The 15796-nt window shown below is 37.5% G+C and overlaps 2 protein-coding genes across 6 annotated transcripts in view; one reads left to right on the forward strand and one right to left on the reverse strand.

Moving 5' to 3' along the window:
- The window catches only part of LOC144660599 (neuronal acetylcholine receptor subunit alpha-10-like), a 36510-nt gene extending 28110 nt beyond the window's left edge, over positions 1-8400 (reverse strand). The window contains exon 1 of one of the 2 annotated variants that reach the window (XM_078521297.1): positions 8297-8400. The gene's annotated coding sequence lies outside the window, so the exon portion shown is untranslated. Of the gene's footprint in view, positions 1-2125; positions 2226-8296 lie in introns of those variants that run through there. The other variant, XM_078521291.1, reaches the window with a different exon arrangement.
- Positions 1-15796, forward strand: part of LOC144660484 (neuronal acetylcholine receptor subunit alpha-6-like) — a 68561-nt gene that overhangs the window by 50218 nt on the left and 2547 nt on the right. For 3 of the 4 annotated variants that reach the window (XM_078521130.1, XM_078521139.1, XM_078521156.1), the window contains 3 exons: positions 3360-3508; positions 13798-13842; positions 15264-15373. In XM_078521130.1, coding sequence (XP_078377256.1) covers positions 3360-3508; positions 13798-13842; positions 15264-15373 — 304 coding nt within the window. Of the gene's footprint in view, positions 1-2510; positions 2627-3359; positions 3509-13797; positions 13843-15263; positions 15374-15796 lie in introns of those variants that run through there. The other variant, XM_078521148.1, reaches the window with a different exon arrangement.

Consider the following 15796-nt stretch of genomic DNA (forward strand, 5'->3'; position numbering starts at 1 on the left):
CATTTCAAGTTTTCGAACAGTTTCTCTTGGCGGAGGTTTTTCAGTTCCTTCAATAAAATATGTTTGATGTAATCACATCAGTAAAACTACGTCACAGGCGATTCTGTCACATGCATAAATGTCCTAAAATCTAATTAAACGGTCAAAATAGTAATTTTGTTTGACACAATATTTTCGAACGATAGAGAGACAAGTGAATTATTTTGGCTGATTTATCGAGGAGTGCAAAATTGAGCAAAATTGAACAAGATAACTAAGAGGAAAAGAGAGCACAAAATTATACTTCGAGTTCTTCTGGCCCGGCTTGGAATGCAGGTATAATTGCAGAAATTCCCTTTGAAAAAAAAAAACACAAAACTACGTACTTTGGCAAGGCATTCAAAAGGAATGTTTGTGAGGATGTTTTGGCTTCCGAAAAAGGAATTGTAAACGTCGTGAAAACTATTCTGCTTACAGTATGATTGTCCCCTATCTGTACAACTGTAGCTTGACAAGATGGCTTCTTGTGAACATAATCCATCAGAGTATTACCATATTGTATATGGTGTTGTAATAAAATGTCTGCTATTCGCTCACCTTACCTTGTGGCTAGAACAAAGGCCAAAACCATGTAGCAGAAAAAGAAATAGTATACAAAGTTAAGCCAAGCCTGGAGGAGATCGACAATATCCAACGTTTTTAGTTTTTAGTTTAATTGTATACAACAGCACAGATGGTACGGCTAAGAGATAAATTTAAAGATAGAAAGATTCACCGCAGGTACTCCAATAAACCGGATAAGGCCACAATTTACTTTTAGTAGTGGTGAAATGCAAAGTAATATGCGGAATTAGTAACATGCGTAATCGGAATTGGTTAATTGAACTTTGCAACCTTTTGAATTACTTAAGACCATGCTATAATATCCGTTCAGCCCGACAAAGGACAAACGCACCACCACAAAGATAATTGGAAAAATTCCCCGTGTCAACCTTTTGTAGCAGCTGGGAAATCTTAGCTAGCCTAACAATGTTGCCTTAACTGACCTTTCAAATATGAATGTCGATGTCTAACTGAAAACGTTTGTCAAGCGAACTCCGCGATAAGGTGAGAAATTGCTATTTAACCTGTTATCTTAGTGTGCTTTTCACAGTTTAATTACGTCTCTGTAAGAAAAACAAATGCCATCTTTTTGAAGTTCAAGAAAGCCGCACTTCAAATGTTCCTCTGGGAAAACAGGCGCGCAGTTCAGTGAAACCAAGCAATCGCCGAATATTCCGTATCAATAGATTTATCAAAAAAGTCAATTTAGCAGGTAATGAATAGTAATTGACTCGTAACCAAACACTCAGGATATATAATACTACAGCAATATTAAAATGACGATGAACCCTTTAATCTATGTTTCCTTGTGTTACTAAACGTACCGCCCGCATTTTCGGCAGTTTTAAAATCGGTCTTCGAGTAAACAGACTTTAATGTTTACTACGAAAAAAAAACCAGAATAATTACAAACAAGATTGCTTTCGTTGAAACCAAAAGTTTTTGTCAACAACATATTCTGTAAGTTTAATTTGGACATTTGTTTTTTGGGGGGGGTTTCTTCGGTCAAGAGCTGATCGATAAACAAAGCCGATAGCTAGTTGATGGCGAAAATGTAGTAACTACCGATAATTGTATGGCTGCCTAATTACATTCGGCGTTTACTGATGAGAATCATCATATGTCTACCAAGCCATGTTCGTTTTGCTTATGTTAGCAACAGAAATAACTTGCTTTAAATGAAAGTCTGCCCGACTCTTAATTTTCCGAGTGGGCAATGATTTATTTCATTTCCTAAAATGAACGATTGCTGTTTTATTTTTATTTTTTTGGATGCGGAAACCCGGGTCAAATGTTCCCACCGTGTATTAGTAAAAGAAATGAATTTCCGTTTTCTCTAATCAAGTTTTCTCTATGATTATGCAAGCAACCCCACAAAGAAGGACCTCATTTAAAAAGTCTTCTGTACGTAGAACGTACCGTGGCTTACGGTATCTAATCATGGTGCATCAAGAACCTTTCCCCGAGATGATATTTAAGCTTTGCCGTCGTATCCCTCGCTGTACATTTTAAAGGGCATTGAAATAGATTCTAGAACACTCACCGTAGTTTTAATGGCCTATTCCCACCATTTGAAAATTCCTGTCCAGGTTTAATCAGTACTTTTCGCTTCAAAGTCCTTGCAACATATCGCGTGGTTTATAAGAGGCACGTCATTTTCTTAACTATGCCAAATGTAATGGGCAGCATCTGTTCTTGTCGACTGATGTCATCACCACAGCCAAGATGTTGTCGACAGTTTTAGATTACGCTGCTTCACCACTGCACCAAGTGCACTTTAAATTAGAACATTTTACAGGTTCTTATTCGATTACAAGATCACGCGATTGATAAAATAGCATAAACTTCAGTCGCCTTCTTTAGTTTTGCCTCGTTTTGTTAGCGTCGCGCCCCAAGCGGCCCAGTCCAATAGCGAGTTACAAGAAAGTTCTTCAATCAACGAGAGGAATTTGTGCATTTGTCCGTGCTGACAGAATGAAAGGCCGCTTCGCCATCAGTATATTTTTCTTCGGAACTCTTCTAAAGTTGAATCATGTTTGCTTAGGTATGGAGAACTATGTAATTTGTCATCATGATGTTACGTGGTTTAATGGCCGCTCACCTTGACCGTGCCTTAATAATTGCGACAAATTAGGGCTCCCTCTTAAACTGCAGAGTGAAGAACATTCTAATAGTTTTTGTCGCATTTAACACATTGTTGGTATTACACCGACTGTGCGAGTAGTATATATATTTCTGGGAATAGTGCAAGGTTAAGATATTAGACGCTGGGAAGTCTGCCCGCCATATGAGCATGAGAAGCATGCTAGCCTTTCTCATCTCAGTCTCGGTAAAAAAAAAGTCAGTTAGCTGAGGCCTACGACTTCGTTAAGCATGCAATGCAAAAAGAAGTGAAACTTCAGTACAAGGGCAATTAAAATTTATTCTAAGAAAAGTAATATATTTTGGTTTCTTAACAGATTGATAATCCAAGAGTAATTTGAAAAACTATTTAAAGGAGACGATTAAAGAGAATTGCAAATTTGATAAAGATTTTTAGTGTTCACACCATCTTATAAGCTTAGCAAAAAATAATAAGTTTTTATTGAAAACACTTATTTAGGTTTCAGTAAAAGTATTATTTCCCTTTTCTCACAGTTCTTTCCGGCTAAACCCGCTGAGATGTTTGTTCTTCTTAAATTACCTCGCGTACTCTTTGGGCTTTTATTTATGTTCGACTTATTCCTACTGAGATAATGCTAAAATAAACTCATTAACACTTAAAATCTTCTCTACAGCTAAGGAAAAACGCCAAGATGCTGAACTGAGACTCGTCCGTCGTCTCATGAAGAACTACCATCAAGAAAAACAAATTCTGCCAGCACAAAACCGCTCTAACCCTGTTGTCGTTACTTTTGACATGGCGTTCAGTCAACTCGTCGATCTGGTGAGTAACTCTACCTCGCTCGTAAAACTCATTTCCTTTTGTGGTTTCCTCACTATATTGTTCTATTACTGGCTACATGGGGGAATAATTAATCGTACATTGTTATTTTTGTCTTGATGATTTGTTTCTCTATCGCCTGTCTGTGTATCGATATTTTGGAAGAAAACAGACCATGCTCATTAAAGTGAGTGAAGAAGTAAAAGACTTGTTAAAATCACTGATACTTCAACAAAATTCTATTCATATTCATTGGTTTTGTGGCTGGCTTTTTGTCGTATTGAGAAGTTTTATTTTGCGAAAATACAGTTCTAGAGTTTGGCTATGCAGAACATTTTCATCCGATACACTTTGTAGACAACAATGATAAAGGCCTCCATCTTGTCATCCGTTGATGGCGGAGAACTCCTATCGCATTTTTCTTAAAGCAAGTATTTTGACAGAGAAACACTTGCTTTCCTCGCTCTGAGCAGAGGAGCACGAGGAACACGAGGAGTTTCAAAAGTACTTTATTGCCGTCCAGTAGAAGACATCAGTATTACATTTGGTGTCTTCGATCTTGCGAGCGAACACCTTACAACTGCTTTACTTACTACAATTAGGGGTGTCGAATGGTAAATCACCACCCCTACGATTGGCGATACTCGGCTTTTCAAGGCTGCTTTCGAATTTATTGGTACAAGTAAAACATGGTATGGAATGTCTCTATGTCGTAGCATGATCAGAAGCAATGGGTCAGATATGTTTCATTTCGTAACCGTGAAAGGCAATTGATGGGAAACAAGTTGGATCTCATCTATATCCAGGTGTAAACATGTATATCAATAATCGCCAAACAAGATCTTGTACCGTATGCCACACTGAAATGTTAGTTGCTAGTTATTTCAGTTATAAATTCATAACTCCCACGCATCTCTGTTATTCCCGATGAACGTTTTTTTTTTTCATAGTCTCGTATAAATGCTTCGATACTAAACGTCTAGGTGTATTAAATTCATTATGCTCTTTAATGCTAATAACTGAGGAGTTTTGTCATGTGTAGTCATGAAGGAATTATCTAGATAAGGCCCTCCCAATAATCGGCTGTGCTCCTAATGAGGGATTTTCACACGCAGTTTAATTCATTGAATTTATGGTGAGCCACTTCACTTCATTTCATCGGTACCACTAGTGCTCTTCACCTAAAGAGTAGTCCACTCTCGTAATTTTAGCCGGCTACTTGCATATTTTACGTTCTTCAAATGCATTACTGTGCAATGAAAAATAAAGATTAGCCCGGAATGTTCCTTTTATATTTCTTAAAATCAAGCATTGGATTTAATGCAATAGCATTTACAGTCGAACCATTGTAATATGGACACTGCGACTGGTCAATTTGAGAAAAACTGTGTGGGTGTTCAGCATGCAGGGACCAAAACTGCTGCCCTTCATAGCGATCAACGAAGTAGCGATGTCCGTATCAGTTAAGAGTGTGTCGGCAACGCAGGGTTCGATTGTCATGAATTAGTACCTTTAGTTCTTTATCGCGGTTTATTGTCCTTTTTAATCTTCACTTCAACATGGAAAATATCATGATACAACCACTTCAAGCTACTTCACATGCATGCTGATCACTTAATGTTGTTTAACCCCCTACAAATTCATAAAGTTACCCTTATGGCTAAGAAGCTGAATCCTGTTTTTCAATGTGACATGAAGTAGTCCCGAGTAGTGTTTACTTACATCCTGAGAGGCAGTTATGAAAGTTGTGATCTTTACTGTATACTTGCTGCGAGCCCGGTCAAGCGCTACAAAGACAAACTTTTGGGTGTGAATCAAAGCTTTGAGACGTTTTCTAGCTATAATTAATGCTGTATTTTACTAGTGCTTTAATTTGGTGCAGTAATGTAAACAAAGAAACGTATTTAAAGAAAGGTTGTATAAACAAGGCTCAGAAAAAAAGGTTTGCCACTCCATTCTCTCTTGTCTCAAAAAAGAAAAATTAACAAAAGTAAACCTTAGGAGGCTAATTTAAAAACCTGACTAATACAACTTTTGTGGAAAATTTTCGTCACGTGTCAAAACAACACTTGAAATTAAAAAAATCCACTTCAAATGCTCTTCTTTTCAAAGAGGTATATTTTTTAATGGCATGTCAATTGTTTGAAATTCCTGCCCTAAGCTTTTCCTGCTGCGAACTAATTGTTCAGTTGGAAGAGAGAGTCTTCAAATGTCTATTGACAAGATGCCAAGCTGTTGTTCGACGTATCTAGTTGATCTGATCTTAGAATCGTGCAAAAAGGAGAGTTTTTTAAAGATAAACGTTTTGATTGCTTAATTCTGGCTTCCAGTGGAAAAGCTTAGGTGGGGTCTTGTCTCACTTGAGACGGAACGTCTGTAGCCTATTGTTACCTTAGCATTTAATCACAGGTATTAAATTCGAGGTGCACGTCTTTTACGTGATTGTATCCAAGGTCCTCAAGATAAACTTATCAGAACACTTTACCTTTATGCTGTGTACTCAAATGATTGATTTTTTGCAAGAGTCGTTCTCCGTAAAAGATGTCTGGTTACAGTAACGTGTGATTCCGAGTAATAGACCCGTTCCCTATTGGTTCAAGGGTGACGCTATTCAATGCAAATCAAATAACACGGTAGTTCCCATTTTCCTAAACTTATTCAGCAAGAAAAGATCATAGAACAATCGTTTACATGTTTTGAATAGTGTGACATGATGGATTGTTTTTGTGAAACTCGAAAATTAAAATTAGACTGCAAAAATGTATGCTTCGTTTTTCAAAACATTTCCACTTAAAAACTCAATTGAAGTGAAGGCCTTATCTAGTACATGTTTTGAAAAGTAACTCACTCATGATCATCAATTTTGCGAAAAAATCTGTTCAGATATTTACTGCAACATGCAAGACTTGTTGCTGACAGAGATGTTCTTGGCCTATAAAGTAGCTCAAGAAGGATTTGTCTAAAGTATTTCGAGTATTTAAGAGCGTGTCCATCGTGTTTGTTACCGCTTAACATAAAAGAGTTAGTTACAGTCAACTCTCTAAGACGGACACCTTCGGGACCGGCCGCAACTGTCCGTCTTAGAGAGGTGTCCGTCTTGTAGAGAGTCGAGGAAACATGACACCAGTTTTGAGATGATAGCTTACCTATGCACAATGAATACACGTCTGTTTTGAGTCTGTTTAGTCGCTTTCTTTAAAAAACTTCATGGGACATCAATATATCAGAAAATTGACTTGTTTTTCATTACAATCGATTTCGCTGCTTCACGTAAGCAGAGAAGCTTCATTGTTTTTGGTTAGTAAGTTGTATAGGCATATCGTTAAGGCACTGACTACTTTGCTTAAGCGAATGAGTTTGAAGTTTTTACTAATAAAACATGCTAAAAAGCACTTCTTAAGTGTCCGTTGATGATTTCAAACTGTCTGTTGTCCGTCTTAGAGAGGTGTACGTCTTATAGGGAGTTTGGTTACAGTAAAATGACTGAAAAACGGCAGGGACCATCACCAGGTGTCCGTCTTATGGAGGTGTCCGTCTTATGAGGTGTCCATTAAGAGAGAGTTGACTGTATAAGCGCTTGAGTTGAGAGTCGTGTGTTTTGCCTTAGAGTGGAATTTTCATTTAACTCGAAATTCATATTGAATCAAAAACCAACCGCACTGCGTTGTGTCCTTAGGCAAAACACTTTACTCTCATAGTGCCTCTCTCCACCAAGGTGCATAAATGGGTACCGGCGAACTTACTGCTGGGGGGTAACCCTGCGATGGACTAGCATCAGAAACCGGGATAAGCTCCGGCCTGATGAGTCACTTGGTACAACAGCGGGCTTTACCGTATTACCAAACAACCGACCAGCCCATTATTTAGCCTAGATTAGTACTTGCATGTTGTCCAAACTAAACGCGCCAAGCGCTCATCACGAATGTTCTGCCAGTGAATGTCACATAAGATAGGTGCTTAAAGATGGATTTCACGTGTCATCAACAATACGGGCACTCTATAATCGATTCTAACGCATTAACTGAATTAACTTTTACATCAGTATTCTAAACATTATCGACAACTGTATACGAGAATGTTGATGCAAGTACTGTACTTGGCTTTTGCGGAATAAGACGATTTAAGCTTGGCAATGGTCTGGTTCTGCGTGTTTGTCAATCGTTGCATAACCAACATATTTGTGTTACAATTAAGTTTTCGCATATTGTTTAAAATTAAAAGGGGGATGTTCAAAGAGTTCTGATGTGAAAGCTGATGATATCGATGGAAAACTATAAAGCTTTGCCTCCTTGTTCTTTTGATGTTTTTTGGGCCACCATGTCGGTGAACTAAATTACGACACCAACGTGATGGACACATAATTAGTGGTTACCAAGTAATTTGTTTTCTAAAAATAAACATTCTCTCCACAATACTTTCACGGTAGAGAGAGAGAACCTAAATTAGACATCAGTATTAAACCCACTCACACGTGATCGCGTAATTTTATTCATGGAAGTGTGAGTGTAATAGCGACCTATCGACGGAGTGTAAGAACCAAACGAGAAAGCGTACGTTTGAGGTCAGTGCGCTGATGTGGGCAAGGCTAGACGGCTTTTCTCATGTCAGCTATTGATTTATAAATCAAGTCATCCATCTCAATGTCTACATGCCATCTTATTAAAGCTTGTGCATGGCTATTCTCGATATTTATATTTTCTGTACTTGCCCAGGCATTTCATCTTGTTTTCCAGCAAAGTCATGTTATAACAATGAAACATGATCAAAGTGAAGGTGTGATCAAACACTTACTTTCTGAGCTGTTTCCTCTTGATAGGAGAATCTAGTTTCTCTATACACTCTAGGTGGGTCGGTCTGGTTGCGTTTAAAATATACGTGTCAGCTACTTGAGGTCCCCTCTCTCGAGTTCATATCAAGCAACGCAAGGAGCACCAATGCAAGTCTGTTGTGGCAAATATTGCATTTGATGAGTTTATTTTACACTGTGCACAGCAGCTAAAAGGATTTAGTGATTATCTATTAACTACAGTAAAGTGAATAAGTTAAGCTCGCTAGAAAATTCGACAAGGAAGAGTTAAATTCTCGTTATAATAATTATCTTTAGTTAATTTCGTTGAAATGGAAAGCCATAGCTTACGTGCTGAACTTGTATTCAGAAAACGTGTCTGTAACAATGAGTCCATTGATTTAAACAAGAATATAAAAATAGAAGACAACTGCAAATTAGCTTATTACTGTTTTGAATTAAGGCGTCAAAACTATAAATGCAGAGAGTTCTTTTTTAATTTCCAGTGGAAAACGTTTAACGGGAAATCATTTCACTATAATTGCTGTATTGCGTGCACTTTTCGTTATCATTTCCTGATTTGCAATGTTCAAATTCTCGCGCCTGGAATACTTCCAATGCATAAAATGCCCAAAGCTAAAGACAAAAACTGCTAAGATTCCTGAAACGCTCCCTTTCAAGAATTGCATGGAAACCTGACCTATTACTAACAACAATAGTGATTTTTCCTATATTGCTTTCATTTACACATTCATCATTTCTGATGATATATTGACTCGATAAAATGAATAAAACAAGTCTAGAAAGTGAATAATCATACCAATAAAATAAAGCGTGAAAACGCACCTTTCTTGACTTCCAGGTCGTCCAGGCTGCTGCAGTGTCTTTATAAGAGGTGTTGCCAACATAATTTTAGCAAAAACAATGTTGTCCACCGCGAACAGGTTGCAACTATCTTGCTGTTTTCCGTGTACGGCAATAAATAGCCCTTATTGTCTTGTACGATTCGTGACAATGAAGACGATAAAGTACCTCGGCATGTGAACTTGAGTTTCCGGTGCTATTTATCAAAGTTCGGACAACTCAATGTGTATATAAACAAGTATAAGTAGTTAATCAGTTTAGTAAACAATCCATTTTGCGGGTTGGTGGTGTATAGACTGTCTAAATCTAAAATACCCGAGCTTATCTTAGGAGAATGGAATAAAAAACAAAATTTTCTGCATCGTAAATATTATGTATGAGATCGTAAGTTAGTTGTTAAAAAAATGAATTTGTTTCCAGTGTGTGAAGAGAGGATTGAAAGTGATTTATCCTAAACTGGGAAATTATAGGTCTGGATTTTGTGCTGGTAGCGTGCGTAATAGAAACGGGACATATTGAGAATCGCTTGAAGTGTTCACCTTCGACTGCAGATAAATCACCTTACTGTTTAGATTTATCATCGTGAAGCATGTGAGTCAGTGTACATTGCGGTGTTTTGTGTTATTTTAATCTCCTTAACGGATGCTTAGTCGGAAAACCACGAGAAAAAAAACAACAAACATATCAAAAGCTAATCCATTTAAGTCCAAACACAACATCAGTTGGACTTTTCTTAGTATACCTCTGACATGATCGCAATAGTTGTTATTACTAAGCATGCTAAGAGCAAAATCAGCCGAAGAATACTAGCGTACTTTCATCTGAGCTTTAGAGAGATTATCATATATTTGGGTATTTGTTGACCTAGTGGGCGGGCCGGTCGGGAATATCTTTGGCTCGAGGTCATGAGATGATTGCCGAAAGATTTTCCCGTCCGTCTCGACGAACGCAGACAAAAAGTAAATGTTTTATCATATGGTTAGTTTTTGACCCTGATTTGTATGTCTTTAAACAAACCACATTGGTACTGCATTGCGCATCCCTACTGCGCATAATTTTACGCGTAATTAATGCGCGCAGATTGGTCACATTAAAAATGCGGCTTTTTCTTTACGGATTGGCTCGCAAGTAAACGAGGATGGTGATCTATCTTTTTTATCTTTGAGTCCTTCAATCACCTTCTTTCTATAAAATAATTATAAATTTAATTCAATTCCTATTCAGTTCGAAAGTGTATATAATCACCGGAAACGTGAACTTAACTTGTACTCGTTAATATAATTGTGGTCTTGAGAACACTCAGATGCTATAGTAACAAGTTGAATCAGTGTCGAGTAAAATACGGGCTTTTATCGTGAAACACATTGAATTGTTCCTGTTTTTCTTTGCGAAATTAAACGGGATGTGAACGATTCAAATTATAACTTTTCTGGAAGCTGATATTGTGAGGATAGCTTTTGATTATGGGTACATACAAGGTCCTCCTGCTCCTAAACGAATACATTCACAGGGACTCATCATTTTTATTTCAAAATTTAGGTTCCCTGAGACAAACAACCTGAATAGGCAAAGTTTGAATGAAACTTTATTGTCAGCTCTTTTTCTTTGGAATGACAGTTTATTGTTTGGACGCCAAATAAATTGCTGACGAATAATGAAGATGAATTGCTCAACAATGGCACGAGCATGGGACAAAGAAAAATTCGAGTCCCCAACGGGAATCGAACCCATGGCCTCCCAGATACCGGTTGGGTACCTTAGCCAACTGAGCTACGAGAGACTCATGGTTAGGCTCTTACCGAAAGTGCTCGTAAAAAAGCATTAAATGCTAAAAGAAGTGCTCGTTTTTTGCCAAAAAGTGCTAAAATAATGCTAATTTTTTTAAAAAAGTGCTCGTGGGTTACAAAAAATGCTCACTTTTTTCCGATTTTTTTATCTTAGAATATTACATTCTTCAGATTTTCAGTTACATTTTTCAACAAAAAAATGTAACGATCAATGTTTGAAGTCAGAGTACGCTCTCGAGCTATCTCTGCCTTGGCTGGCTGACTTCCATTGTGCCTCGATGACAACGTGGATGACGACATCTTAGAACGAGTGTCATGGACTGAGTTTCTAGAAGGCAACCGCTGACTTATCAAACCTATTCCCAGGCCTCCTCGGCTCCTTTGACTAAAATGAGGGCAAAATGCATCTTTGGACGCCATAAACAAAGTCAGATTGTGCTTTTTAATACAAAATTATACAAATAATCAGTCGAAAATCCAAAATAATGCTAGCAGTGCTTTTTGGGATAAAATGTACAAAAAAATGCTCGCGAAGCCAAATAATGCCAAAAAAACTGCTAGCACTATCGGTAAGAGCCTACTCGTGGTGAGCTGGGCCATTTACTAGGTTGATATGTGACACGCGTCCTGCATACTGCTAGGATCAGCAATGTCGAAATCATCAAGTGTGTAGTTAATAATAAAGATGCTGACGTTTGTAGGGTCGGACAACTTCTTCGACTTTCCAATTAGTTCGAACCGGTTTCGGTTTAAATTTAATCTGTTCCGACCTGCTTAAGTCACTGAGGCAGAACTTAAGTTTCAATCAGGAGACAGATTTTTTTTTCAACGAAGCCGAATGCCTCTGAGGGTGCGGCTGGTTCATGTTTCCGAAGGGATGAATTAACTTATTCTCGAAAATGTACTTATCTACAAAAGGCAAAATAATTTTAAATAGAAGGTAAGGTTTACTTGTGCATCACCGAATAAGCCCACATTTTGAAGGAATTTATCATAAATATGTGTTTGCTTATAGGAAATATCATGGTTGTGACACAGCACTTCTAAGCTTAACCGAACAATGGAAGAAAGAAATTGACAATAATAAAACGATCGGGCTGGTCTCTATCGATTTGTCGAAGGCTTTTGACACCTTACCTCACGAACTAATTGTTTTGAAACTGAAAGAATACGGAGCTGACGAAGCAACAACTGCCCTGATAAGAGATTACTTATCGAATCGATTCCAAAGAGTGAGACTAGGGGACACACTTTCCAACTGGCAAACAATATCTAAGGGTGTCCCTCAAGGATCTATTCTCGGTCCCTTGCTATTCAACATCTTTATGAATGACCTTTCATACGTTATTAAGGAGAGTACGCTGTCTACTTACGCTGACGATACACAAATCTTTTACGCTGACAATGTCCTTCCTAGAGTTGAAAATACCATTAACGCTGACCTTGCTAGTGCTGATAAATGGTTTGCGCAAAACGGAATGAAAAGGAACAGTTCAAAATACCAGGCGATGGTGTTAGGAAAAAACAAAGGAGCCGAGCTGGCGTTCAAATGTGACGAGTCACAAGTTCCTTTATCCAAAACAATGGAACTTCTTGGTGTAACAATTGATGACAAATTGAATTTCGAAAACCACATCGCTAAAATATGTAGAAAAGTCAGTCAACAAATTGCTGTACTAAAAAGGATGCAGAAACTGTTGCCCTTTGAGACTAGGAGAGACCTTTACAAGGCTTTCATACTGCCGCACTTTAACTACTGTTCGGAAACGTGGCACTTTTGTAGTAAAAAGTCAGCTGAAAAGTTGGAAATGGTAAACAAACGAGCGCTCCGTTTTGTTTTCAGGGAAAAGTCCACGCCTTATGAAGAACTATTAAAGCGTATTGGTCTCCCAAGTCTCCGCGAACAACGGTTAGCGAAAATATTGTCCACAGTTTTTAAGATATTAGCTAGCGATGCCGGTCCTGCAAGCTTGCGTGAATTTATAACAACAAGACGCTCCACTTATAACCTCAGAGGCAACACAATTGTGGACCTTCCGAAAGTAAATTCAACAAAATATGGCCTTTAATCGTGGAGATATACTGCATCGAAACTGTGGAACTCTATACCAGACGACACAAGAAAAATAAAAACTTACACGACTTTTAAAACGAACCTAAGAACATTAAATCTTACGGGACTTTGTCCCGAGTAGTTTGTCAATTTTTATTATTGCTATTTTACTGTTTTTAATAATATTTTAAATTTCTCTTTTTAACTTGTAAATTTTAAATTTTTATATTTTAATCTTAGTTAGACAATATTGTAATTTATAGTTATTCTAAATTATAGCTTAATCTATTTTTATACACTTCAAAGAAGTTTTTATTTCTCTATTTTGTATTTTTATTTCGTGGCGCATCTGAAAACTAGCTTTTTAGCTAAGCGTGCAGACCACGTTAAATAAAGATTGTGATTGTGATTGTGATTGTGATTGTAACCTCAGAATAATACTTTCAGAGGAACATTGAGACGTAGCACGGACTAAAACCATGTAGGCTTGACTTTTAAGCTGCATGATCCGTAATTTTCCCTTTTACAGTCATCTTATTCTAACTTTTCCAAACATCTATGATTCCCAAAGTCACATTCTATTTAATTTCCAACAAACAACTCAATTTTAGCAGTCAGTTGTTTTGTAGAACACGTTCTTGAGCAAAAGATAATAAGTAGTTTGTGTATTTCTCACTTTCTCAAATTGTGGAATGATTTGAAAAGTGTATCTGGGTCAATCAGATTATGCTTCTGATCATGCTTTGTCCTTTTGCATCTTCTAGCTTATCACTTTTTGACCAGGTTTTGTTGATTCTTACAGGATAGCAAAGACCAGATCATGACGAGCAACATTTGGGTTAGACAGGTATTGTTTCTACAGTACAAAGTTTCCTATTGTTTTTTTTTTTGTGTGTGTGAGCGTATACGAAGTATAAGCTCTCTCTCCCCCATCCCCTTTCTATTATAACCCTCTCTTTAATAAATCATTTAAAGTGTTAATCAACCAATGTTTTGAGATGGAATAAACACGCTAAAATGCGAGATTACAATGTACCTAACATGACTTAAAAAGCTTTTAGTCCGAAAAAGACGTGGTGCCTTTAATTTTGAAGCCTCAACATCGCGAAAAGCACCACAATGGGCTCTACAGCGGGAATTGTTTCGTAATTTCGTTATTGTGACGTCACCGGGGAGACTCGCGTCAACATGGCTGAATGGAAGTAGCGAGCAAAGTGATGGAATAGGGGTGAAAACGCACCTATTCTTGACTTTAAGGTCGTCAGGCTGCTGCAGGTATCAGCTGTGAAATGGGAACTATTTCCAAACCAGATCTTGTTGGCAGAAAAATTTAAAGTAAATGTATGGGAAAAATCGGGAGTTTGACGCTCGATAATTCGAGAAAGGTCGACATTCTGCAATTTCTATGAATTACAATTTTAAAATACTAGCTGAAAAAATTAACCGATCAAATTTGAGAATTTTACTCTCACTAAGTAAGAAAGCCTCAAAGCGTCACCGGGGAGACTCGCGTCAACATGGCTGAAAGGAAGTAGCGAGCAAAGTGATGGAATAGGGGTGACAACGCACCTGTTCTTGACTTTAAGGTCGTCAGGCTGCTGCAGGTATCAGCTGTGAAATGGGAACTATTTCCAAACCAGATCTTGTTGGCAGAAATTGGCAAAAGTCTGAAAAAACCCATAATATAGGGAAATGCTAATTAAAGTGAGTTTAAAACACTTGTGCTCAGGCGGCAGAATTTCGAAAATCGTTCTAAGGAGTTCTATTATTGGCAGGTTCTTTTAAGTACATCCAACTTTCTTCTCAGTATCTTTCTTCTGGTTTTTTTTTTTAAAAAAAAATGGCTTGTCTTGATAAGGTACTTATTTTGCATCTTCTACCAGCTAAATCTTACCACAAGGATTTGAATGTCTCCCCACTGACCGCACTCGCTGATCACAATGAATTTTACGCGAGCATCGTACAAGATGTGACATTCCTTGATGAAAACATTAAAAAACAAGATTTATGGATCGTCTCCATGGTGACGTCACAATCAGTATTACTGTTGTTAAATTCGCGGGATTCAGTTTTGATTTTGTCACTACTGAAGGGACATTTTGCGAAAAATAAAATTTCATAAGGATGGGTCGAAACGAAAAAATAATACAATGTTTGCAATTGACTTTTAAGTCAATTTAAAAAATTTTCGCTGTCGTTAGCAATTAAACGCCCTCTGCAGTTTGATTACCCATATACAAAAGCAAGTATATTTTATTCTTCCATTAGTTTTGGACCAACAACAGACTTGCCTGGGATCCAGCTGAGTTTAGTGGAATAAAAATCATCAACGTCAGCCCTAAAATTGTATGGAAGCCTGATATTCTTCTCTACAACAAGTAAGGACATCTCTGGTCTTTGCAACCCCTGTTAATTCCCAAGTTTGAACTATCGATTAGTCACTTATGTCCAGGATTAAACGCAAGTATTTTTTAATAAGTACTTCGTGTTTGACTGTGTTATTTGGCATTTCCATATTACTTCATATTTGACAAAATTTGGTGTGTTTTGGTGAGCTTTTATTAATGAGGACACTTTGTGATGCCTGTTATAAGGAACGCCAATCTTATTAGCGTTCAATCCTGGACATGTCTGTTCCTTTCACCTTTTTCTGTGACAATATATGTATACGATGGAAAGGGAAATAAGGTGATGGTCGTGTAGAATGTGAAATGATGCTAATAATAGACACGCTTCTTAATTCCAAGCAGTGAACGTCGCAGATCATCATTTGATCATGGTGCATTACCTACTTTTCCACC

The sequence above is a fragment of the Oculina patagonica genome, chromosome 1, assembly GCF_052425735.1.
Source record: "Oculina patagonica isolate OP01 chromosome 1, crgOcupat, whole genome shotgun sequence".
NCBI lineage: Eukaryota > Metazoa > Cnidaria > Anthozoa > Scleractinia > Oculinidae > Oculina > Oculina patagonica.